Consider the following 21,252-nt stretch of genomic DNA (forward strand, 5'->3'; position numbering starts at 1 on the left):
GGAATATATATGAAATCCACAACGTTTTTACTTTGGTGCAACCTAATTACAATTGCCCCACAGAACAACGGGAAATAAGTGTAAATGTAATTAATAAAACTAAGAGAGGAACACATCACTAAGAATTCAATCAAAGAGGGGGGAAAGGCAGAAGAAGAAAATCAAAGGAAGGTTTGGTTCATCCAAGAGCTACTTGATGGAGTGAAAGAAAATGTACAGCTTTAAAAAGCTGTCATAAAACCATGATGTTAACACCTGCTTTCTAACACAGGTGTTAGAAAGATATGGTGATGCTTCAGATGCTAAACTGCAAGGGCTTTCACCCAGTAGCTCAGGAACTTTCTGAAAGCAAAAGCTGCTGGTGTCACTGATGACACCATGGCCTGATCAGGTAAGAAACACCTTTCAGCTGTCATCACTAGTAACCATACAATTGTCTGAGATCTTCAGAGCAAAGACATGACAGAAAGGGATTCATTTATAGTTTTCTGTGTGACAGTGTTAGAGTTTGCTCATGTTTGCTACTCATGGTCAAGGAAAACTGAGCATTTACCTTTTCCTTTGAGTAAAGGAGGGATGAGGAATGGGAATGGGATTTTGGTCTTTTGTTGGTTTGGGTCCTTTAAATCTAATCACTGACTGGGATTACGGTAAACCAAAGCATCACTTATTTTTCATCACATGAATCAGAGTAATAAAACAGAAATAACTGCAGATTTACTATGAGGGTGGTGAGGCCCTGGCACTGGCTGCCCAGAGAGACTGTGCCTGCCCCATCCCTGGAGGTGTTCAAGGCCAGGTTGAATGGGGCTTGGAGCAACCTGGGCTAGTGGAAGGTGTCCCTGCCCGTGGTGTGGGGGTTAAAATGAGATCAGCTTTAAAGCCTCATCCAGCCCAAACCATTTTGTGGTTCTATGGTTCTGATGGAGCAGAACATACATTTCAGAATTACAATTTCAATTGCCTTATGAAACAACAAAAGTCACTGTGGCTTTGTTGGCTCAAAGAAACTTACTCTTAAAATAACAAGGACTTCCCTTTTTTTTGCCAAGACTTTTAATTTTATATGGATTTACATAGAAAATTCTGTGTCAAAATCAGGAACCATGTGACCTATGATGAAGAATGAATTCAAACTGAAGCAACATGACTGTGGAAAAGTTACTTAATTGTCTTACAGGCATTTCAATAAGAAAATCCATGAATCCATGGCACTACAGTCAAGGGCCATGTAAGTCAGCAGAAGGAATCAGGCTGAGAAAGAAGGACTAGTTTTAAGTCTGTGTTATCAGAGATTGGAAACTCAAGCCCATGGCAGTGGCACGTTCTGCCACAGCAATCCCCAGCCACAAATAGCCCATCATCAGCTTAGCACTGCCATCCACCAAAACGAATCCAACAACTAATTCAAGAGCACTGTAAAAACATCAGGTTGCCGAGGCAAGCTAGAGAAGGTTAAGAGTAATCAGAGAATCAGAGAATCACAGAATGGTAGGGGCCAGAAGGAACCTTTAGAGATCATCTAGTCCAACCCCCCTGCAGAAGCAGGGTCACCTAGATCAGGTCACATAGGAACATGTCCAGGTGGGTCTTGAAGACCTCCAAGGAAGGAGCCTCCACAACCCCTCTGGGCAGCCTGTGCCAGGGCTCCCTCACTGAAACAGTGAAAGAGTTTTTCCTTTTATTTAAGTGGAACTTTTTGTGTTCCAGCTTCACTCCATTACCTCTTGTCCTGTTGCTAGCTACTATAGAAAAAAAGGGATGTCCCAACCTCCTGACACCCACCCTTTAGGTATTTGTAAATGTTAATAAGATCATCCCTCAGTCTCCTCCAGATTAAACAGCCCCAGTTCCCGCAGCCTTTCCTCGTATGAAAGATGTTCCTGTCCTCTTAATGATCACAAAGCCTATTGATTTTTTAAGCAGTCTCTCACTAGAAAATAAAAAAAGGAGGAAAGTAGGTTACAGAGACCTGAAAGTTTGCAACCAGCTCTCTGATCAATCACAACATGCTCCTTGGCACTTCTCAGACTACTCACTCCGTTTTCTGTATTAGTTCAAGTCAATTTCTGGCAGGCAATTGAGGAAAAAAAAAACGGGGGGGGAGGAAAGAAAAAAAGCACTACACCTATTTCAGTAATCTTTTGCACCTTTTCAAACAGTGTATCTTTTGTGTGTTGTTAAATTCTTTTCTTCCAAGACAAATATTTAGTTAAGCACAAAGCAAAGAGTGTCCAGCTCGCCTTGCAGGGAGAATAGACAAACACATTTTTCTACAAGTTTGTCATTATAAAACATTCATGAAAAGTGAAATAAAATGTTTGCTTCAGAAGGTCTAAACAGCAGTAAACTGTTCACTCTTGCTCTTTCTGGGAACTACTGTAGAATTTTTATGATCTTTTATGGAAATGTTTTCTGACTTGTGTAGCTGCCATAAAGCTTATTTCAGCTCACTCCAGTCGTGTTTCTTAAAGACAAAGACTGCTGTAAAAAGACTTAAAGCCTAAAAAAATTGTATTAGTGGACTGAGTGTATGATACCAGTGTTTCAAACCAGTCAGATCAATCATTAAGTTCACTAAAGAAGCATCAGGAAGAAAAAAGAAATGCTTAATTTCAGATTTTTACATGACAACATGTTACATGTAAAACTCGGTTTGGAATGATAGGCACTAATTTCTTTCAGCACAAACACCGAATATAGCTAAAGAATTCAACTAGCTGAGAGCTTTTAGGTTTGTATGTGACTGTAAAACCCAGATGGCTTCTACAAGTGATTTCAAAATGCATTTTAGAAAAAGACAACACTGAGTCAGGAATACAAAGTCTCTGATGAGACGATACTACTTCATTAAGAACTCCTAGAGGTATCCCATATTCTGCCCAACTTAGCCATCAATTCCATCACTGTAATCACAACATTTCCTTCTTGGGACTAAAAGGCCAAGAAGAAATGTTTGCATCATATTAATTTTATTTAAAATCTTCACCTCCAGAGCTACAGAGTTCAACATTGTATCTATCATTTAAATACCAAGAAATACACTCAGACACATCACATAAAACACAGAAGACATGCAGGTGGCAAATGTGAAACATTTACACAGGGATTTCCATAAACTTTGCTAATCATCCTGAAGCTGGGGTAAAGTTGGATCTTACTGTCCTGGATGACTTGTGTTCTGCAAAGCCCTCCCTGCATTTCTTAACACAGAAACACAGGTATTTTTGCTGTCAAGTTAAAACATTTGCAGATATTGATTGCTCTTAGGAAAGCAGACGACAAGCCAGATCTCCTCCTAAGCTTCCTTAAATCCAATGTTCTCATCTGAAGAGTCAATTCATGCTCTCAGAGACCGTTTTCATCTTGTTTCTTTCTATCCTGTTTCTACCTTTTTGTCAGATTTTGTACTGTAATTCTACAAAGCTAAAGGATAAGATATTATGTGGTCACTCTCAGAGTCTTGTCTGTGAGAGCAGTGCACTTGTAGAGAAAGCTACCTGCACCAGCATTATCTAGCAATAGCACTTGCTTCCATTTACAAAGTATTTCTAACTTTTGGGATTATATAAAACACACAGAAAGTCTGGTTTCAGGTTTGAAACATTGGTATCATATACTTAGTCCATTAATGTGATTTTTAGGCTTTAAGTCTTATTATGTAAAACATATAAAAAGTTTATTCTTCTTATTCTGAAATCATCCCTCTACACATTTAAGCTACACATTTTCTCCTGCAAATATAACCAAATATATGAAAAGCTACTTACTTAAAAAACAATATAGTTCTGTTTATTATATTCCTTATGACAGATGAATTTAAAAAGGTGAGCAAATCTCCATTCATACAATTTGTTTGCATAATCACAGTACTCTTGATCTCCCAATCAGCCCTCTAATTTCTGCTTCAACTGATCTGCCACTGCTAGCACAGGGAAGCAATGTCTGTTCAGTGAAAGAACGCCCAGCCTCCCATCTCCTCTCTGCTCATCACAGAAGTCTCCCTTTTTCAATTTTCCCAAGTTTTCATGACTTCAGGTGTTTTCATTATATTTATTTTGTGAAAGTAATCAAGCTATACCTACCAATCAAGCAAAAAAGCAACCTGTAGACATGTTAAATAAATCCTTGCAATTGATTACATCAGTGTCTCTTTATGTCTTACAGACACAGATCCTCATACTAAACATTATACTCTTCCATTACTTTAGAAAAAAAACAACCAAACAAAAAAACTAGTGAATAAACAGAGAATCATAGAATAGTAGGGGTTGGAAGGGACCTTTAGAGATCATCTAGTCCAACCCCCCTGCAGAAGCAGAGTCACCTAGATCAGGTCGCATAGGAACATGTCCAGGCGGGTCTTGAAGCCCTCCAAGGAAGGAGCCTCCACAACCCCTCTGGGCAGCCTGGGCCAGGGCTCCCTCACCTCAACAGTAAAATAGGGTTTTTCTTATATTTAAGTGGAACTTTTTGTGCTCCAGCTTCATCCCATTCGCCCTTGTCCTGTTACTAGCTACTATACAAAAAAGGGATGTCCCAACCTCCTGACACCCACCCTTTAGATATTTAGCCCTATTATATTTGGAACAACACATGACAACTCCCATCTTGGGCCTGAGATAAAATGTGGGAAACACTAGAACAGATTCTTCCCCTGCACATTTTTATAGCTTCCAAAAAACGAGCAGTTGAAGAACTTGGCTAATTCAAATGTAGCCTTGAATAAATGTCTCAAATGGGCAGCGATACACCTATTTTCCATGACTGCATCTTACCTCATTCAGAAGCTATTGCTACTTTACCACTTCATAAGGTTCCCCCCCAAATCTGATTTTTTCCATTAACTCTTTTTAAGACAAGAGCACATACTTTACTAGAACAGCAGATGAATGTGCATTTACATAGCAGCTTAATAAGCTTTTGAGTTCCCACAGAGAAAAAATGAGAAATCAGTTCTTCCACAGCACTATTTAAGAGCAAGCATTATGAAGCAAGCTTTAATTAGAAAATCGTTTGCTATGTTTGTCCTCAGGACACCAATTCAATAAAACATGCTGACATAAATATTCTTAGGTGCCAACAAATTTGCGTAACATCAGTATTGGACTGAATTCCAGAGCACAGACACAACCAGGGCAGTTCTGAAGCTGAAATCCTATAGCAACTGCCCAAAGGTTTTTGAGAGGGTTGGGAAGATTTCAAAGGGAAGTTCAATTTCTACCAGACAAACTAAAAGGGATGATCAAGAGTAACTAAGAGAAAAATGGATAATGAGGAGTTTAAAAGCCTATAGTTTTTTAACTCAAGATAAAAAACAATTTGAAATATTTTCACTTTCAAGCTAAACTGGTTTTAATTCCAGCAGAAAAGATGCTCAAAACTGTTTCTAAAGTATTACCTTATTTCACAGACAGTCAATGTACTGCTACCTTACAAAATTCTCTACTCACCAATGAGAGTGGCACTAAAGATTGTGATGCTGCTGCCACAGAAAAGGCAAGCTTCATCACTGCAGGGTAACACCAACTCTGGCACTTGGGAAAAGTGCATCACCAAGATGCATGGCAGGACTCTAACCACCAAAATCTCAAACTGAATTCTTTGTAATGAACACATATTATTTATTAGTGCTACTGTAGTCTCTAGCAGAACTGCAGAGGGAAGAGAGGAAAAATACGGAGCAAAAAGGCAAAATTCAAAGAGTCATCATCTTGAAATGCACCAAAACAACAGTTATCACTGGTCTCAAAGTGGCATTAACCAGAGAGTGCCCAGAAGTTCAAAGTAACCTTTGAACCTAGTATTCTCTAGATCCCCTATCCTGGAAATCAACTAATCCCCCTTCTCACTTCAAATCTTGATGAAAAGACATTTATAAGTTACAAAGGTGCAAAAAAAGAGCCTTCTTTCACACTCATTGAGCAATAAGAGGCTTCATGGCTCACATGCTTTTTGTTAATGTGAGCTGTTTTATAACTTTCCACATTAGTGTCATTTTCAAATAATAACAAAAATTCTAAATCTATTCCTAAAATTGCCTTTTAACGTCATAAAGTCCATATTAAACTAGTCCAGCAGCTAATACAGGCAGACAGTACAGGCCAATGATCTTGGAACACATTCCAAAAAGAAGTTGTTAATATGTCCCATAACAATTTTTGTTGGATTCTGAATTTAAATGTAGGCAGCTTTCTGAATATGAAGCATTCAGCCAAATGTAAAATTAAATACTTTTCCTAAACTAGAAACTTTCCAAACACAAAAGTGTGCAGGACTCTCCCTGAAAAAAGTGGTTCATCCACCATACAAAGACATATTGGCTTGCACAGATTAAAAGGCTAAGTTTAATTTTTAGATGCAAAAAAAACCAAAGCCTGGATGTTTGCCAGTTTAAAGCCCAAAGCAGACTTGTTATGACCCTGATAAAAAGCCCTGTGTGTAGAACAGAATTTCATTCTACCTTTACTTAAAGACCTGCTTGGCTCCATAATGTCTGTATGATATATTAAAAAGTATGAAAAGAGAAGGAGAAAAAGTTTGAGGTATTTCCAATAGTATTTTCCAACCTTCCTCTCAATGACTTGGATCAGTTGTAACTTACTTGATATCTTCTGTTCTTAAAGGTGTCTCAGATTATTTTCCTCCCACAGATTCAGTATTGGGGAAAAATTAAAAAGGCTTCTAATCTACAGCAAAACACATTTTATGTAAAGTATTCCTCACTTTACATTCTCCAAATACAAAATGGTTTTCATTGAAGTGATTGAGCTTTACTGGTTAATAACTGTGAATAGGAAGACCTTCTTAGCCCAGTAGCCACAGCAACACCAAAGATCATTTACTAATGCTAAAGGAGGACCCAAATTAAAACCCATCAGCATCAGATGGAGCTTTTATATTTACTAGAAGCTTCAGAGAAGGTCTTATGTGTCTCCTGGAACATTTCCTAAGCCTGCATAAACAAGATGACAGAGAGAGAAGATAAAGGCAGAGCAGGAAAAAGTACTATGGCAAGTAACAAGGAGAAAGAGGAAGATCCAAATCTACTAACAGTATGAACAGAAATCCATCTCCTTCCTGTTCAACAGCAATTCCCATGATAGACTTTACACCTTAAGGTGGTGGAAACTTGAACTGTCCTTAATACATCTTTCCTTCCCTAGAAGGAAAACAAGTTAAAAATCAAAGTTCCAGTAGTGATTAAGGTCATCAAACCCAATTCTACAACACACCCAAACAGAGCTCAGATAAACTGAGAGGTAACTGCCCTTCAGAACTGAGCCAAATCAGCCATCATGATTTTGCTCTTGATTCTTCATGATGTAATGACTGTATTAAAAACCAAAATGATAATTTTAAGCAAAGAGTAAGGAGATGAATCTCTTTGCCCCCTCTGCAGGAAGATTCTTGGAAGAAATGCATGATGGAATATATGCTCTACCTAAGCATTGGGGATGAAATATATTCATCGTAGCGGACAAATCATCCCTGATCAGACCAGTTAATGCCTGGTTCAAATCCAGTAAAAAGCTCAATCTTTCTTGGCATGTTTCCAATTTCTACATTATTATAATTAACCCAATTTCTGTGAGTAATTATAAAAAGGGCAGAGACTACTACTTATTGTTATGAGCCCTATTATTTAACAAAACAAAGTGAAATAAACGTTAAGGCTTTCCACAGTAGCATTACAGAGCTCTCACAAAAAGAAAAGGTTTCCTTATACTTTCTTGAACTAAAGCCAGAAATGATTATGTGGTTTTACTAGTCTACATGGAAAGCAGCCACAGTTTCCTAGGTATCACTTCTGCAAGCATTGCACTCAAGGACAGAAAAGTCTGACTAGATAGCTGATCCATATTGAAGTCTTAACATTTGCCATACATAGAAATGACAGATCTGAGGTAGCAGTTTTATTAATTACACTAATGAAAAAATGGTGCCACCTGCCAGAGAAAGAGAGAACTGTTGCTCTTTTAGAATCCCAGGAGTAATGGGTTTCTTTTATTTATTACATTAGGATTAGCATCCTGTGAACACCATTTTAAAAGCAGCCTTTATTCATACACAACGGACACTCATTGAATCTCAGACAACAGCTAGTGGGAACATTCTTGCATTGCTTCTGAAGCAAAGGTGAGTTCTAGTTGAGATGTCTGCTTAGCTATGAAATGGAAATGAAACTGAGACTTTTAAAACCTTCACCCATTAAATTAAGCAACTAAGAAACGTCTAAAAGGTACCAAAGAGCTTTAAAGCAGAAGATGCTTCTGCCATCAAAAGAAGCCCTTCCCTACCATTATTTTGTTTCCAGTGGAAATCTCAGTCCCAGACCTCTTTACAAATTGTGTAGAAATAGCAGCTCCACTTAACTAGTTACTAACATTAGTTTTTAGTTATGATGGTACATGATCCCTTGCTCTTCAGTTGTTTCCCCTGGGCTGAAGCCTGCAACAGAAGATTGGTAAAAACCACAGTGCTTTTCCTCCCAGATGGAAACTTGTATTTTAACATTCAGAATCACTCTAAGACACACCATTTCCCACCATTTAACTGTGCATTTAAAGAAAATGTTCTCATAAAGGTGCATGCAGGGAACTGTACCTCGTTTTCACCACAGTCAGAAGGTGTATCCTTGTGTATAGCCATCTGATACTTGGCAAATAAAGTGGCTGATTGGTTGAAGGATGATTTGAACTGAGGGTCCTCAAAGGAGACAGGTACTAACCTCACCTTCAGAGCAAGGAAAATACAAGCATACTATTTTGAGTGCATAAAGACCAGAAAATATGCTTCTGAAGGTAAGGCTAGTGAAAGATCTCCTATCCACTTCAAAGCCTCTGAAGTCAGTTTTCTATTTTAAACATGGTAACAAGAAAATCCTCCTACAGGGGAAAGCCTGACAACTAACACTAAGCATAAACTGAGTGTTGGTGCTTTCAATAAAGAATAAAAATTGTTTAACACTAGAATGCTCCAAAGCATCAGTTTACTCAGTCTATTTTTGGATGAAGTTGCTTAACAAGTTAACCACAAATTTTGTTTTCACTGTACAGTCTCAAGGACTTCTAAAATGTATCATTTGTAATGACAAATTACTAATTGCCCCAGCTTAGCAATTACATATTCTTGCTACACATACTTTTGGTCTAAGCTCTTGAATTTTTTTCTTCATAGTAAGAGGGAGGTAATACACCTGACAGTGAACTGTGACACACCCTCTGGTCATTACAAGAAGCAGTAATGATATGTGATTTCAATGGAGTGCACAGAATACTTCTTGAAGGGCTTAAATTAAAGGGGAAGAGGTTTATACAGCTTCTGTGAACCTTAAACCAAAGATTTGTACATGTGATCAATTTTTACTCACATGTTGGCCCTGATCACGCTTGTTCCTCCTCATGGAAGCATCCAAACCAAAGCCATTGAGACTAGTTATCACTATGTCTAGTCAGTTTTACTTCTTACAAGATTAGTATTTGCAAAGGCCTGCAACATCTACCTCCAAAAGCCTCATCCTCTCCATCTCCTACTAACAGCATACCCAAGTAACTTCCTTGCCTTTTTGCCTTTTCTGTCTGCAATTAAGACCAAATATTTGTGGTGCCCACAAAGAGATATCTAGAGTTTGCGCTTTCAGGATGCTGATTTTATTTGATTCAGTATTTCACATGTTCCTGAGTATACAAAGTATATAAAATCCAAGCTTGTTTCTCCTAGAAACAAGACATGTGAAGTGGAGGGGAAGCTGAGCTTTGGGGAAAAAAAAAATCATTTGGCTTTCTGACCTGATTTATAGTTGGTTTATCAGGTGGGTCCTTGTGAATAACCATCTGGTAACGTTTATAGACCTGGTAAGACTCCTGAAATGTGGCTTTGAACTGTGAACTTGGTGGAGATGATCTCACCACCCTCACCTTCAGAAGAAGTTAAATATATTTATTATTACAATATCATGCAATAGCTATATATTCATTTACAAACATCACAACAGGGGAAAACTTTGACTTTTTGCACAAGGATTTTAACAGTTTAATATTAGGCAACTCTTCAGCTCAATTTAGGCTACTGAAGGCTTTTACATTTCCATTGAACAACATAAAAGGTTTTCAAATTACAAATTAAGAGAACTAAAACCTGTAGAAGAACTACACAAATAGCTTTTGGGAAATAATATCAACAAATGGTATGCAGAGCAACATCTTAAAGAGATTTTCTGCACTTCTCAAACTCTTCTCTTGTATTTTTCTTGCTATACTGAAAAATATTTGACAGACTCATGCATTTGGAAGACTCGTATCTGTGCTCTTTAGATAAAGACTATGTTTTACTGCAATAATCCCAAAGGGATTTCTAGGTATTTTTCAAATTGAAAGAGGAAGAGGAAACATGGTTTCCATATTCAATTACAATATAATTATAATAGGAAGTTATCCATCTTCCCCACCAACGTCACATGAAAGCAAATGAATTTTAAAAGAGTTAAACCTGCAAATTTAGACTTGTTCTTAGTAAAAATTGTTTCCTAACTAAAAGAATATCACATCACATAAGCAACAGTGCATTTCTTTTCAAACATATTTAAGGACAGATTCACTTAGAAAAAAAACCAAACCCACATCATTTTCAGTCTGGTTCTATTTTTACAAATAGTTTTGGTTATAACCTGTTGAAAACCAAAACAAACCAACCCCAAACCACCACACTTGACAGCTACAGTAAGATGTACAATCTGGGAAAACACTGCTGGAACCATGCTACTTTCAATTCTCTCTGCATCTTCTAAATGAAGATATTCAGACTTGTATAACTTGTGTTGTACACCTCAGAGAATCTGGAGAAGTTAGTGAGATGGACCCATTTCATAGCTTCTTGTCAGTTATTCAGGGTAAATCACGACCTCTGAATAATTACCAAAAGACTATTAAGAACTTAATTTCCATTACCATCAGTAACTACAGGCAAATAGTTGTATTCAAATAGTTCTCCAGATTCTGGAAGAAAAAAAAAAGTCAAAAGCAATAAACCAGGTTTATGATTAGCAAATGTTAGGAAGTCCAAAAGTCTTCCAGATGACTGTCTCTTTAGTGCTAATAAATTTCATGGCAACCAGTATGTTAAGCAAAATCACCTAGCATCACTTTTACAGCTTCTGAAGGCATCAGTGTGTATCAATGATGTTTATAACAGGTAGCTATTCTAGTTTTATGAAGCTACTGCTTTCTTGTCAAGATTTTTTTAGCAGAGATAGTTTAGGTGTTTACATACTGCTGAACTAAACTCTGGATCTCCCTCACCATTCAACACTCAGTTAATTCAAAGTCTTTCATTTTGAAGTCACACTGGATGAACTAAATTTGCAAGTTATTTTGGTAACTGTTCTGGTCTCTGCTATGACTGCAAGTGCAAGAGTACCCTCTTGTGGTTACACAGCTCAGCTGTATCATATCTATATATACACACACACACATATGTATCATGCAGTACCACATATACTTCAAGATTTAAAATATAAACATTCCCTAAAGTCACAGATACTCAACACCTAAAGCATTTTAAAACCTCTTGAACTAGGCTTTTCCTTAATTTGCCTCCAACAACAGCGAATGTGACATTACCTCTAATTTGTGCCGTGCATCATCAGGTAAAGAGGCAAAAATAAAGTCCTCCATGGTTTTGGGCTGGTTTGATTTAGATTTAGAGTTTTGCAAGAGTAAAACTTGATCTCCTGCTTGATGTTGAGAGCCTTCCAATGTGCACATCTGGTTCTGGAGTTTCTGCAGTTTTCTTTCCTTCCGTATGTCCTTTGCTTTCCGACACGGTGGCTTGCTCAGATCAGCCCCTTTCCCTACAGGCAAAGAATTAAACACCACATTTTGCAGCAGACAAGCGGTTCTTACATAATCACTGAAAATCAATGGTTAAAATCACCATTACTTGCAGACTACAGTCTGAACACAACATGGTCTTTCAACTACCAACAACATTCAATGCCAAGTTCAGTTGCACGGATTCTTCCTCTACAGCAGTTTAATGCAGACTTCACTGTGGAAACACTGGCCACAATTCCACCCCAGAGCCAAGGATCCATTTACAAAATAAAATGAAAATACTTCTGTTAAGTCTGTCCTTACATCATTTTGCCACCTCCCTCTCTCAGAAACAAAGGAAAGCTCCTGTTTATTATACAGTATGATGGTGTACTACGTCCAGACAGGTATAGGATCAGTTTGAAATACTGAAAGGGAATACACACAACCACAAAACCTCACAGACTAATTCACTTGAGAATCATTCTACTGCATTAAAAAAACAACCACCCAGGTGGCTAATCAACAGACCTCTGTAGAAGACACATTTCACTTTGTCACACATTTCATTTCGCAATCCTTCTGCAATATATAGAGATGATGGCATTGCCAGCACCATTGGTGCTAATGCTACTGATGTCACATAAGAGTAAAAGGCCACATAAGGTTTTATCTTTGCTTAAAGTTATACTCAGATATATAATATATACTGAGATACTCAGATACGTTTTTACTGTTTTTATGGATGTACCTCTAACAGGTCAACCATTTGTAACCTTTTACTTGTGAAATGTGGTTTACTTAGAAGTAAAATCTGGCCAGCAACTGGATCAGCGTGGAAAAGAGTGTGCAGTACTACATGAAACTAGGTTTAAAGCTACACAAATCCAAAGACATGCACAAGTGAAAATTAAAGTGGTCTAAATTCTTCAACAAAGGGGACATTAACTTTTTACCTTACATTAGTGTCCTAAGTATAAAGTCAAGATATGAGAATGCCAGTACTAGGAAAATGAATATAGAATTTTCTTCAATAAGAACACCAAAGAAAAGGCTGGTCCTTTTTAAATGAATTAAAAGGATGTTTACCAAACAAAGAAACTACTTAAAAGTAGCAATTTCCCTAGACAGTATGATTTAATAGACACTGACCATAGATCTCTAAATTCAAATCTGTAAAAATGACAACAAGCAACAAATATTTTCCCAACACTCTCAGTTCTGCCTACAATTTGTACATCACTGTTGACTATTCTGTGTAGAGCACACAAGTAACTGAACACCACCCCTCACTCCAGAAGCTGTGTATGGAAACAGTGGTGGAAGAAATAATCCGTTCTCAAGGAATACCAGTCTCAGCTTCACAGCTGCTGTTGCAGACAAAAGCTGCACTCAAAATGGCATCAGCAGCCAGCTAATGTAATACAAAGTAACTCTAATTCTGCATTTTGCCAATTATTTTTTAAGGCAAGGCAGTAGTAGATGAGTTGGAGGCCAAAATAGAGCCATAATATTAAAAAATCCTGAAAGGAGGAGTGGAAAAAAACTACTCCCTTACAGGGAAACACAGTCATATATCTTGTACAGAACCAAAAGTGGAACAAATATTATGACAAACTGATGAAGAAGTCTTTTATGTCATTACCTTTTTCTCCTGAAAGCTCTATATTCACAAAAGACTAGCAAGTTTGGAAGGACTTAACTTTTCAAATAGGAAAGTATCCTGAACAGTGAGGTGCTTTCATGTGAAGCATTAGGAAGAAGAAACACTTCCAACTCTGTTACTATTTATAAGAAGTAAAGAAGAACCCAAAGCCAGACCTAACAACAGCTTATCCCACTTGACTCTCTTCAAGGCCTGGAAATTACATGGAAGTTGTATTTTCCAGAACACCTGAAAAAATGTAGTTAGACCTTTCTTGCCTCCTCCTCACTAATAACTTATTAGCCAAAACTGACACTTTTCATGTCCTCTACTTGCTTCCAATATTCCCTTAGACACTGAGAACAGTGGTGTGCTTCAACAGCCTGGAAGTGTTGAGAGCACTGATGTTTCAAAACCTCATTGATGTCTTCAGAGTCACTTCACCTGCAAAGAACTGCAGCCCTCAGAGTTACCATCTGCCTCTTTCTTCAACAATAGATACATCACAGAAAACAGAAGAATACTTTATACTGGGATAAACTTTTAAGCATCAGTAAAGCTATAAACTGTCCATTTTAATGTGTGTATCATATAGAGTTTATAAGTGGACTCCTCAGGCAATTAAGTAGTGAGCTCTTTGTGGCTCACACAGAACAGTCCCAGTCTGGTTTCTCCCTGTAGACTCCATGACAGCTGAAATGTTGAGAGCATCTCGGAGACTTAGGAAAGAAGACAATCCCACTCTTCAGTCATCCTACAATTGCACTAGCAGATTTTAAGACTGGGTTCTTTCCTCTCAGCTATGAGTATGTTTCACCTGTAGAGCTAAAATTATTCACCAGAAAAGGACAAATATTATGAGGAAGTTACAGATACTATGCAACCTGCCCATGGGCAAACAAGTCAGAGGAAGAGTTTATTTAAACTACTCATGATACATTTGAAGAATGAAAACTTTGTCCGTATCAGAATCTGTTTCACATCTCATACCTTCTATAAGCTCTAAGTTAGCAAGAAAAACTTCTTAAAACAATGAATGTGCACACAGACATAAGCAAACCTTCCTCTCTATCTGAAAGTGTGCAGAAACAGCCTGGTATTCCTATAGGACAATGACCTGTTTTGTTTATAAAGGAATAAAAATGCAATTGAACAATGTTATTATGGAATAAATCTACACTTTCCAAGATGAAAACTAAACATCTTTCCATCTGGAAAGTTTCAAACTGAATTTGACCTGTGACATCACCTACCCTTAAAAAAAGAATGAACTAAATAAACTTCCTAATGCATTTCTTCTTTACTTTTCTATTTCATTTAAGAACCGAAAGAAAGAATCACACCAATGTCTACTTCCCTTCTATAGAAGTACAAAGTTTCAAAGCTTGTTTTATTTGCATTTTCAATATTTCTAGTTTTACCCAAGGTTATTCTTAACATAATTGAAAACCATATCTCAGTTTTTTCAAAATGATGGCAGGTTTACACTAATAATTTACCTAAGGCTGCCATCTGCTGTCAGTATCCACTTAGTTTGCTTCCAAACTCCAGTTTACCTCACCCAAAGCTTATCATGAATTCATTTTAAAACAAAAATGTTTTGAAAATCTGCCTCACAAATAAAAATTACATAAACTGTGAAGGCTAGAAAAGTTTAGACTGCATTTTATAAAATCAAACTATACAATACAGTCTTAAAAGTTCTGGAAGAGTTTTCCAGGAACGTGTAACAGTCCTGCTCCCGTGCAGTACAACTGGTTTTCTAGTCAAGCATTGCTGAAAGCTTTCCTTTTTGTTTAGATGCAAAAGTGCTTGTTTAGCTGATGAAAACCTGATCCAATTGGAATGAGTGTCCACTGAGGAAAAAACAACATCATTTTACTTGAAATCAGATGCTCTATAGAAGGAGACAAAAATCTTTGTGAAGGGAAAAAAAGTGTCTGAAGTTCTCATAAATATTGGCACAACATGTAACAGGTGAGTGAAATTAAGAATTAGTATGATGTCCCCAGCATGTGCAGACACTCTAAAGCATCCAGTCTCCAGTAGGATTTTAACTAACTTAACTCATCATGTACTGCATAACTGCCATTCAGACAATTTTTCTGAACAGGTCTCTGTAGAGGTTATGCAAAACTGGAAACGTGATCTGCCAGACAAGGCTGTCTCATCTGCGACCACTGGGCCACAGAGAGCCCTCTTTTCCAGTGCACGTTGTTGGTCAAATCAATTATTCTGGCAATAATCCATTCAACCCTTTCCATCTTCCTTCCAGAAATCACCCACATGTCCCACAAGAATACAGCCAGGACACAAGAGAAGCCATAGCAGAAGCAGCCCACAGCACTCTGAAGATACATCCTAGTAGAAGTAGTTCCCAGCATAGTTTTTTCCCCTTGGGGACCCTCAAGGACTCCTGGGTGTGATTACATCCCACAGAGGATCATCCAACAGCTGTGACATACTGTCTGCCCTGTCACAAGAAGCTACAGGAGAAGCTTAACACTTTAAGCAGACAGATTCCAGGCTCTTGTGCCACAGCAAGTGGTAGCATAACAGCTATCTCACGATAAGGATCGCTCAGAGGACTGACAACAAGATCATCCTTTTTTAGGGTAAAAGATGCTTTGTTTAAATTCAGCCCCAAGGCAGAATTTTGGAAATCTTTACAATGATGATAAAAAAGCTTGACTGAGGGATAGGGTCCATATTGAGAAGAGTGACCATACTATTAAAATTACTATTACAAATTATTAATATTCTGTTTTTAAAAGACATCAATATTCCATGTTCTTTCACACAAAACTGTTTACCTTCAGGTTTTGGCACATGAGAATTGAAGCACTGTATAAATGCCTCAGCAGTGACATAAGGGAGATTGCTTTACTTCTTGTACATACTTATTGCTGTGAACTTAATATTTCTGTAAGGAAGTGCAACACAAAAAGGATAAATTACTACATCTTTTGCACCCTCTGGTGATGTTGCTTTTCTAATTTAAAGCTGGCCAAAATCTAAACCAGGAAAAGCTCCCCAACAGATGAAAAAGCTCACCTAGAGCTTTATAGAAGACCACAAGAATCTGTACTTTTTTTTTTTTAAATCAACAAAAAGCTATACAATTTAAGTCTCCAAAGTAACAACAACATTGAACATATTTCCAATGCCAGTTGGATCTGTTGCAAACCATCTATGAGAGCAGGAAAACTATAGGCTTAAGTCATTCACAGGGTATAAACACCACAATTTGTATTACAAGATGGACTACAGAAATTAAGAAAAGTAAAACCAACCCCCTTAGAGTGCTTTTCTTCGTTTCTCGATGCTGCACAAGCAGCACCAGTCAGAGCTGTATCCAGCAATCAGTCCTGCACAAACAAGGAAGTCCAGCTTAGGGAGCTGGACACAACGATCTTTATGGGGCCCTTTCAACTTGACATATTCTAAAGAACCACATCTCAAAGTACATACAGCCTGAGTCACTGCATCCTACAGAAGAAAGATAGATATACATTTATCCTTGCAAAGAAGGCTGAGGAAGACCTCCTCACTCCAACAACCTGCAAGAGGTTGTAGCAAAGTGGGTGTCAGTCTCTTCTCAAGTAACAAGTTACAAGACAAGACGAAATGGCCTCAAGTTGCACCAGGGGAGATTTAGATTGTAGATTAGTTTTTCCCTAAAAGGGTTTTCAAGCATTGGAACAGGCTGTCCAGGGAAGTGGTGCAGTCATCATTTTATTCTGCACACAAAAGTATCCCAAACTGGTCCCTTGACCAGTTGAAACTGGACCTTGACCCATCTGACTGCAATCTAAATAATCTGACTCAATAACTAAAAATTCTAAGAAATTACTTCAACAAAAATTCCTGTAACAAAAATCAATGGAATTTTCAGGAAAACAGTAAGAAAGCAAGTAACATAAAGTATATCTCAATTTATACACTATAATCTCATAAATTGAGACAGGTATAGGGAATAAAAAAGAAACAATTATTGATTTACTAAGCAAGATAAAAAGCAACAACACACAAAATCATGAAAGTACATTCAGAAGTGTGGCTACCTGGCTTGGGTGGTGCATGAACAATTTTAGCCGACTGTGACGGTTCACCAGGGGCTGGTGCACCTTTATCTGCACATATCTGAAGAGAACCCGATTCCACCTGCTGCGCATTCACCTCTTCTTTTATTTCTCCTGTGTCCTTATCTTCATTCTCCACCCTCTCAGTGTGATCCACATTCAAGGGAGTCAGTTCAGACTGACTGACCCGAGATTCACTTTTGTATGCAAAATCACAGGCGACTGCATCCTCTATATGGGAATCCATAGGCTCTTCTGTAAGTAATTAGAAATTATATGAGTGACTTTTTCTCTGTATAACTGCAGCTCACATTCTGTACAATTAACTTTAATATTTAGTTAACTCTTTTCCACTTATACAACAGTTTTCCAATAGATAGAGATCGCTTACAGTAGTCTGAAAGCAGAAAGCTTCCTTTATGACCCTGAATTACTAGCACAAATTCACTTATGAGAAGCTTTATTTTATTCACTAAAATGGGGCAGTCAGATGATGCTTTTAACAGAAAGACCAAAAAACCTAGCATACACAAAAGAGGCAAATTATAATGAATCAGAATGAACACAAGTTTCACCACTGCTGAGAACAGCTGATCGTGGTGTTGGATAAACTGGGTGTGACAGCTCAATCACCTGGAAGAAAAATCCTCCTTTCCCTGCTTGCTCTTCCTTTTCTCTGCCACCCACTGTCCTGTTTAGTCCTCTTCAGATTATCAGTTTTATGAGAGGTAAAAACAGTGCCTACATCTCTACAGCACCCAGCTAGGAAGTACGCATGTGCCCAGAGATGAAAAAGAAAACAAGGTAATCTATGAAAAAGAGTGAGTCAGCAGCACACAGTCCTCTTGATTCCAAACACACTGTAAAGACACAACCTACCCAGACCTCTATGAAACTGTCTACACACAAAAATCAAAGCCAATTAACCATTTAATCACTCAGTAGGTACTTGATCCTCCTTTCAAACAACAGTGCTGCTTTTTTTTCCTTACCTTCACTCGCTACTTTCACAACATCTCCTTGGGAAATAAATTTCAACATTTTCTTCAGAACTTTCTTGTGAGATTTGGAGGTCTGAAAATGCAAAGCCTGGCACCTTAAGGAGAAAAAACGATGACTGTTTCTTTTGTGAAAGAGTGTTTCAGAACAAAATGTTAAGGAACGACTTTAAAAAAAAACGACAGAGTCTATGTACTTTCTAATTATTTCTTAAGTTTCCCTATATTTTAATTCAAATATTTTATTAAAGTTAGCTTTTGAGTTAATAAAATTATGTTGCCTGATGGAAGGAGGCTAATATACTACGATATTTCACTTCTGTGGCAGCCATCTCACAGAATCAGCATTGATACCAACTACTAACACTGGAAAAGTATATCTCAAATTACTCATATCTATTCAACTGACAGCCTTTCTTATTTGGGCTACTAAAGCAGGGATTGTGGGGTACAGATATACCAGGTCACCTGCAAACAGTGAGCAAGAGAGTGCTCTTGTTTTAGATTGTAAGCCAGAAGCAAAAGGCAAGGGTACACACTTAGTAAACATCACAGGAAAACATCACAGAGCTGCTGATGCACAAACCCAAGAGTATACATGTACTACTCAAAGTATCATCAAAAGCAGACCAAGTTTTCAGGTATTATCTATTAAAACATAAGTAGTTGAGTGTATTCGAAACAGCCAAATCACTTAACATGAGTGTATTCTGAGCTCCTTACCTTATTGTGTATTGAGGACAACATGTTTGATTCATGATAGGTTTGTAGACATATTTTCCACTTCTAAAAGTAACAATAAATACATATTACATGACAAAATAAATACAACACCAACCTTTTCTGTTAAAACAACACCAAAATGTTACACGATGAGTAACAAGTGAAGCCATTTCTTCAGCCTTTTGCTGCCATATCAACATACCATCCTTGTAAAAGAAATGAATTTTACTGCTTGACAGTGTCATGTCAAAAAGAGTTGCAGAGCACTGGCCTAGCAGTTCTATTTTCATTATTTATGGAAATTGTTTTCACAGGCCTTCATTTTTAATCTGAATTCTAGATCCTATCTAAACTGATAATACAGCTTTGTGTTTTCTTTTTAAATTTACCTTCGCCATCCTCTGTCTATGAGATCCTGGTAATCTTGAACTGTCATTGAATGTGCCCACATACCTGAAACAAAGAATAAAGCACTTGGCTGACCACAGTTATGCTTTAAAATACAAGTTTTACAGAAATACTGCTATAATCCAAGTAGTTAATGGTGACTTTCAAAGAGCTGTCTGTCAAACACTTGGTATATTCATAAATCTCTTATGACACTAATTGCTACACCTGCATAAGTGTAAAAAAACCCCAAACCAACATAAATCTTGGATGCAGCTATATTGCTCTCACTGTACACGTTAAAAGTTTAACTCTCCATCCGCTCGCTTTCCTAGAAATCCATCACCAACATAACATCAAATCGCTCCTTAATTTTGTTAAAATCATTTGGAAACGGTGGGTCAAAAGATCTCTTTCAAGAGGTGCTGAAGCTGATCAGACCATTCTCAGGGACCAACTGCCCGGTTGGCCACGGAGGGACTGTCACCTCGGGCTGAACCCTGCTCATCGACTGTCACCTCTTCGTGAAGGAAACAAATATAGTCTACTTCACGTTAAGCTGGCCTAAGGGAAAGTAGTCTAGCCACAGCTTTACAGCCCTGGAGCCGTGCCAGGCAGACACACTCTTATCTAGGGGTTAATCCCGTTATTTTAGATAGAACTACTCCTATAAAACCATCGGGCTGTTTCCTGGCGCTCCCTGGGCCTCCGGCGGCCCCGTCCCGCTCCGCGTGCCCCGGGATGCCCAGAGAAAGGCGTTTCAGGGCACTTTCCAGAGAGAAAAGCAGCTGCCCGCTCCCGGGAGGGAAGACGCTGCAAGGGCAGAGGCTGCTGCCAAACCGCCGGCTTCACCGGCTGCCCTCGGCCTCAGCGCTGCCGGCACCGGCTGCCCCAGAGCCTCGAACCGCCGCCCCGTTCTCCGGCGGCCCGGCCCGCTCTCGGTTCCCCTCTGCCCGCCCTGCCCTCGGGCCGCACCGTGGGAGAGGTTGCCGGTTTCGTTCTTGCAGTAGCCGCAGTGGTAGCCACTCTCTCCGCCGAAGTACTCGACGATGCTGTGAGAGCTGCCGGCCGCCGCCATCTCCCCCGCTGACCCGCCGCCGGACTCAAGACAGCACCGTGCCCGCCGCCCGGCACGGCAGCCCGGGCCGCCCGGAAACAGCCGTGCCCACCATCTTTACTAGGGGCAGGGCACCGGCGGCGTGCACAGGAAACGGCGGTACCACCATGTTTACCGTGGGCAGCTGCCGCAGCTTCCCCACGCGCCCCGACGAGCTCCTCCATCTTTAGTGAGGGCGACCGCGCTCCCCCGCCCCCGGGCGCGGCTCTCACCCCCAGAGCCCGCTCAAGCCCCGGCCCGTCTCTCCCGCTTACCGGCAGAGACCTTTCCCCGCTCCGAGGCGCAGTAGCCGCAGCGGTAGCCTTCCTTCCAGCCCTTGTACTCCACCACGGCGGCAGGCATGGCGCCCGGCGGCCCTGCGGCGGCCCCGCTCCGCGGCGCCACACGCGGCTGCCGCCCGCAGCGCTGCAGGCCGGGCTCGGCCGGGCCGCCCGGCGCCGCCTCCCAGCTGCTGCAGTTCCACGAACGCCTCGCCTCAGCTTTTGAC

At 39.3% G+C, this 21,252-nt stretch overlaps 1 protein-coding gene across 8 annotated transcripts in view; it reads right to left on the minus strand.

Annotated features, from left to right (window-relative positions):
- The window catches only part of ATE1 (arginyltransferase 1), a 79,470-nt gene extending 58,344 nt beyond the window's left edge, over nt 1-21,126 (minus strand). For 2 of the 8 annotated variants that reach the window (XM_062001349.1, XM_062001355.1), the window contains exons 1-8: nt 20,624-20,830; nt 19,651-19,714; nt 19,262-19,324; nt 18,533-18,636; nt 17,523-17,795; nt 11,622-11,851; nt 9,792-9,920; nt 8,608-8,736 (exon numbers count right to left, since the gene is read on the minus strand). In XM_062001349.1, coding sequence (XP_061857333.1) covers nt 8,608-8,736; nt 9,792-9,920; nt 11,622-11,851; nt 17,523-17,795; nt 18,533-18,636; nt 19,262-19,324; nt 19,651-19,714; nt 20,624-20,726 — 1,095 coding nt within the window. In that variant the 5' untranslated portion in view covers nt 20,727-20,830. Of the gene's footprint in view, nt 1-8,607; nt 8,737-9,791; nt 9,921-11,621; nt 11,852-17,522; nt 17,796-18,532; nt 18,637-19,261; nt 19,325-19,650; nt 19,715-20,623; nt 20,831-21,019 lie in introns of those variants that run through there. The other 6 variants (XM_062001350.1, XM_062001354.1, XM_062001353.1 and 3 more) reach the window with 6 other exon arrangements.
- Nucleotides 21,127-21,252: the final 126 nt, after the last annotated feature.

This window comes from Colius striatus, chromosome 8 (genome assembly GCF_028858725.1).
Source record: "Colius striatus isolate bColStr4 chromosome 8, bColStr4.1.hap1, whole genome shotgun sequence".
NCBI classification, from domain to species: domain Eukaryota; kingdom Metazoa; phylum Chordata; class Aves; order Coliiformes; family Coliidae; genus Colius; species Colius striatus.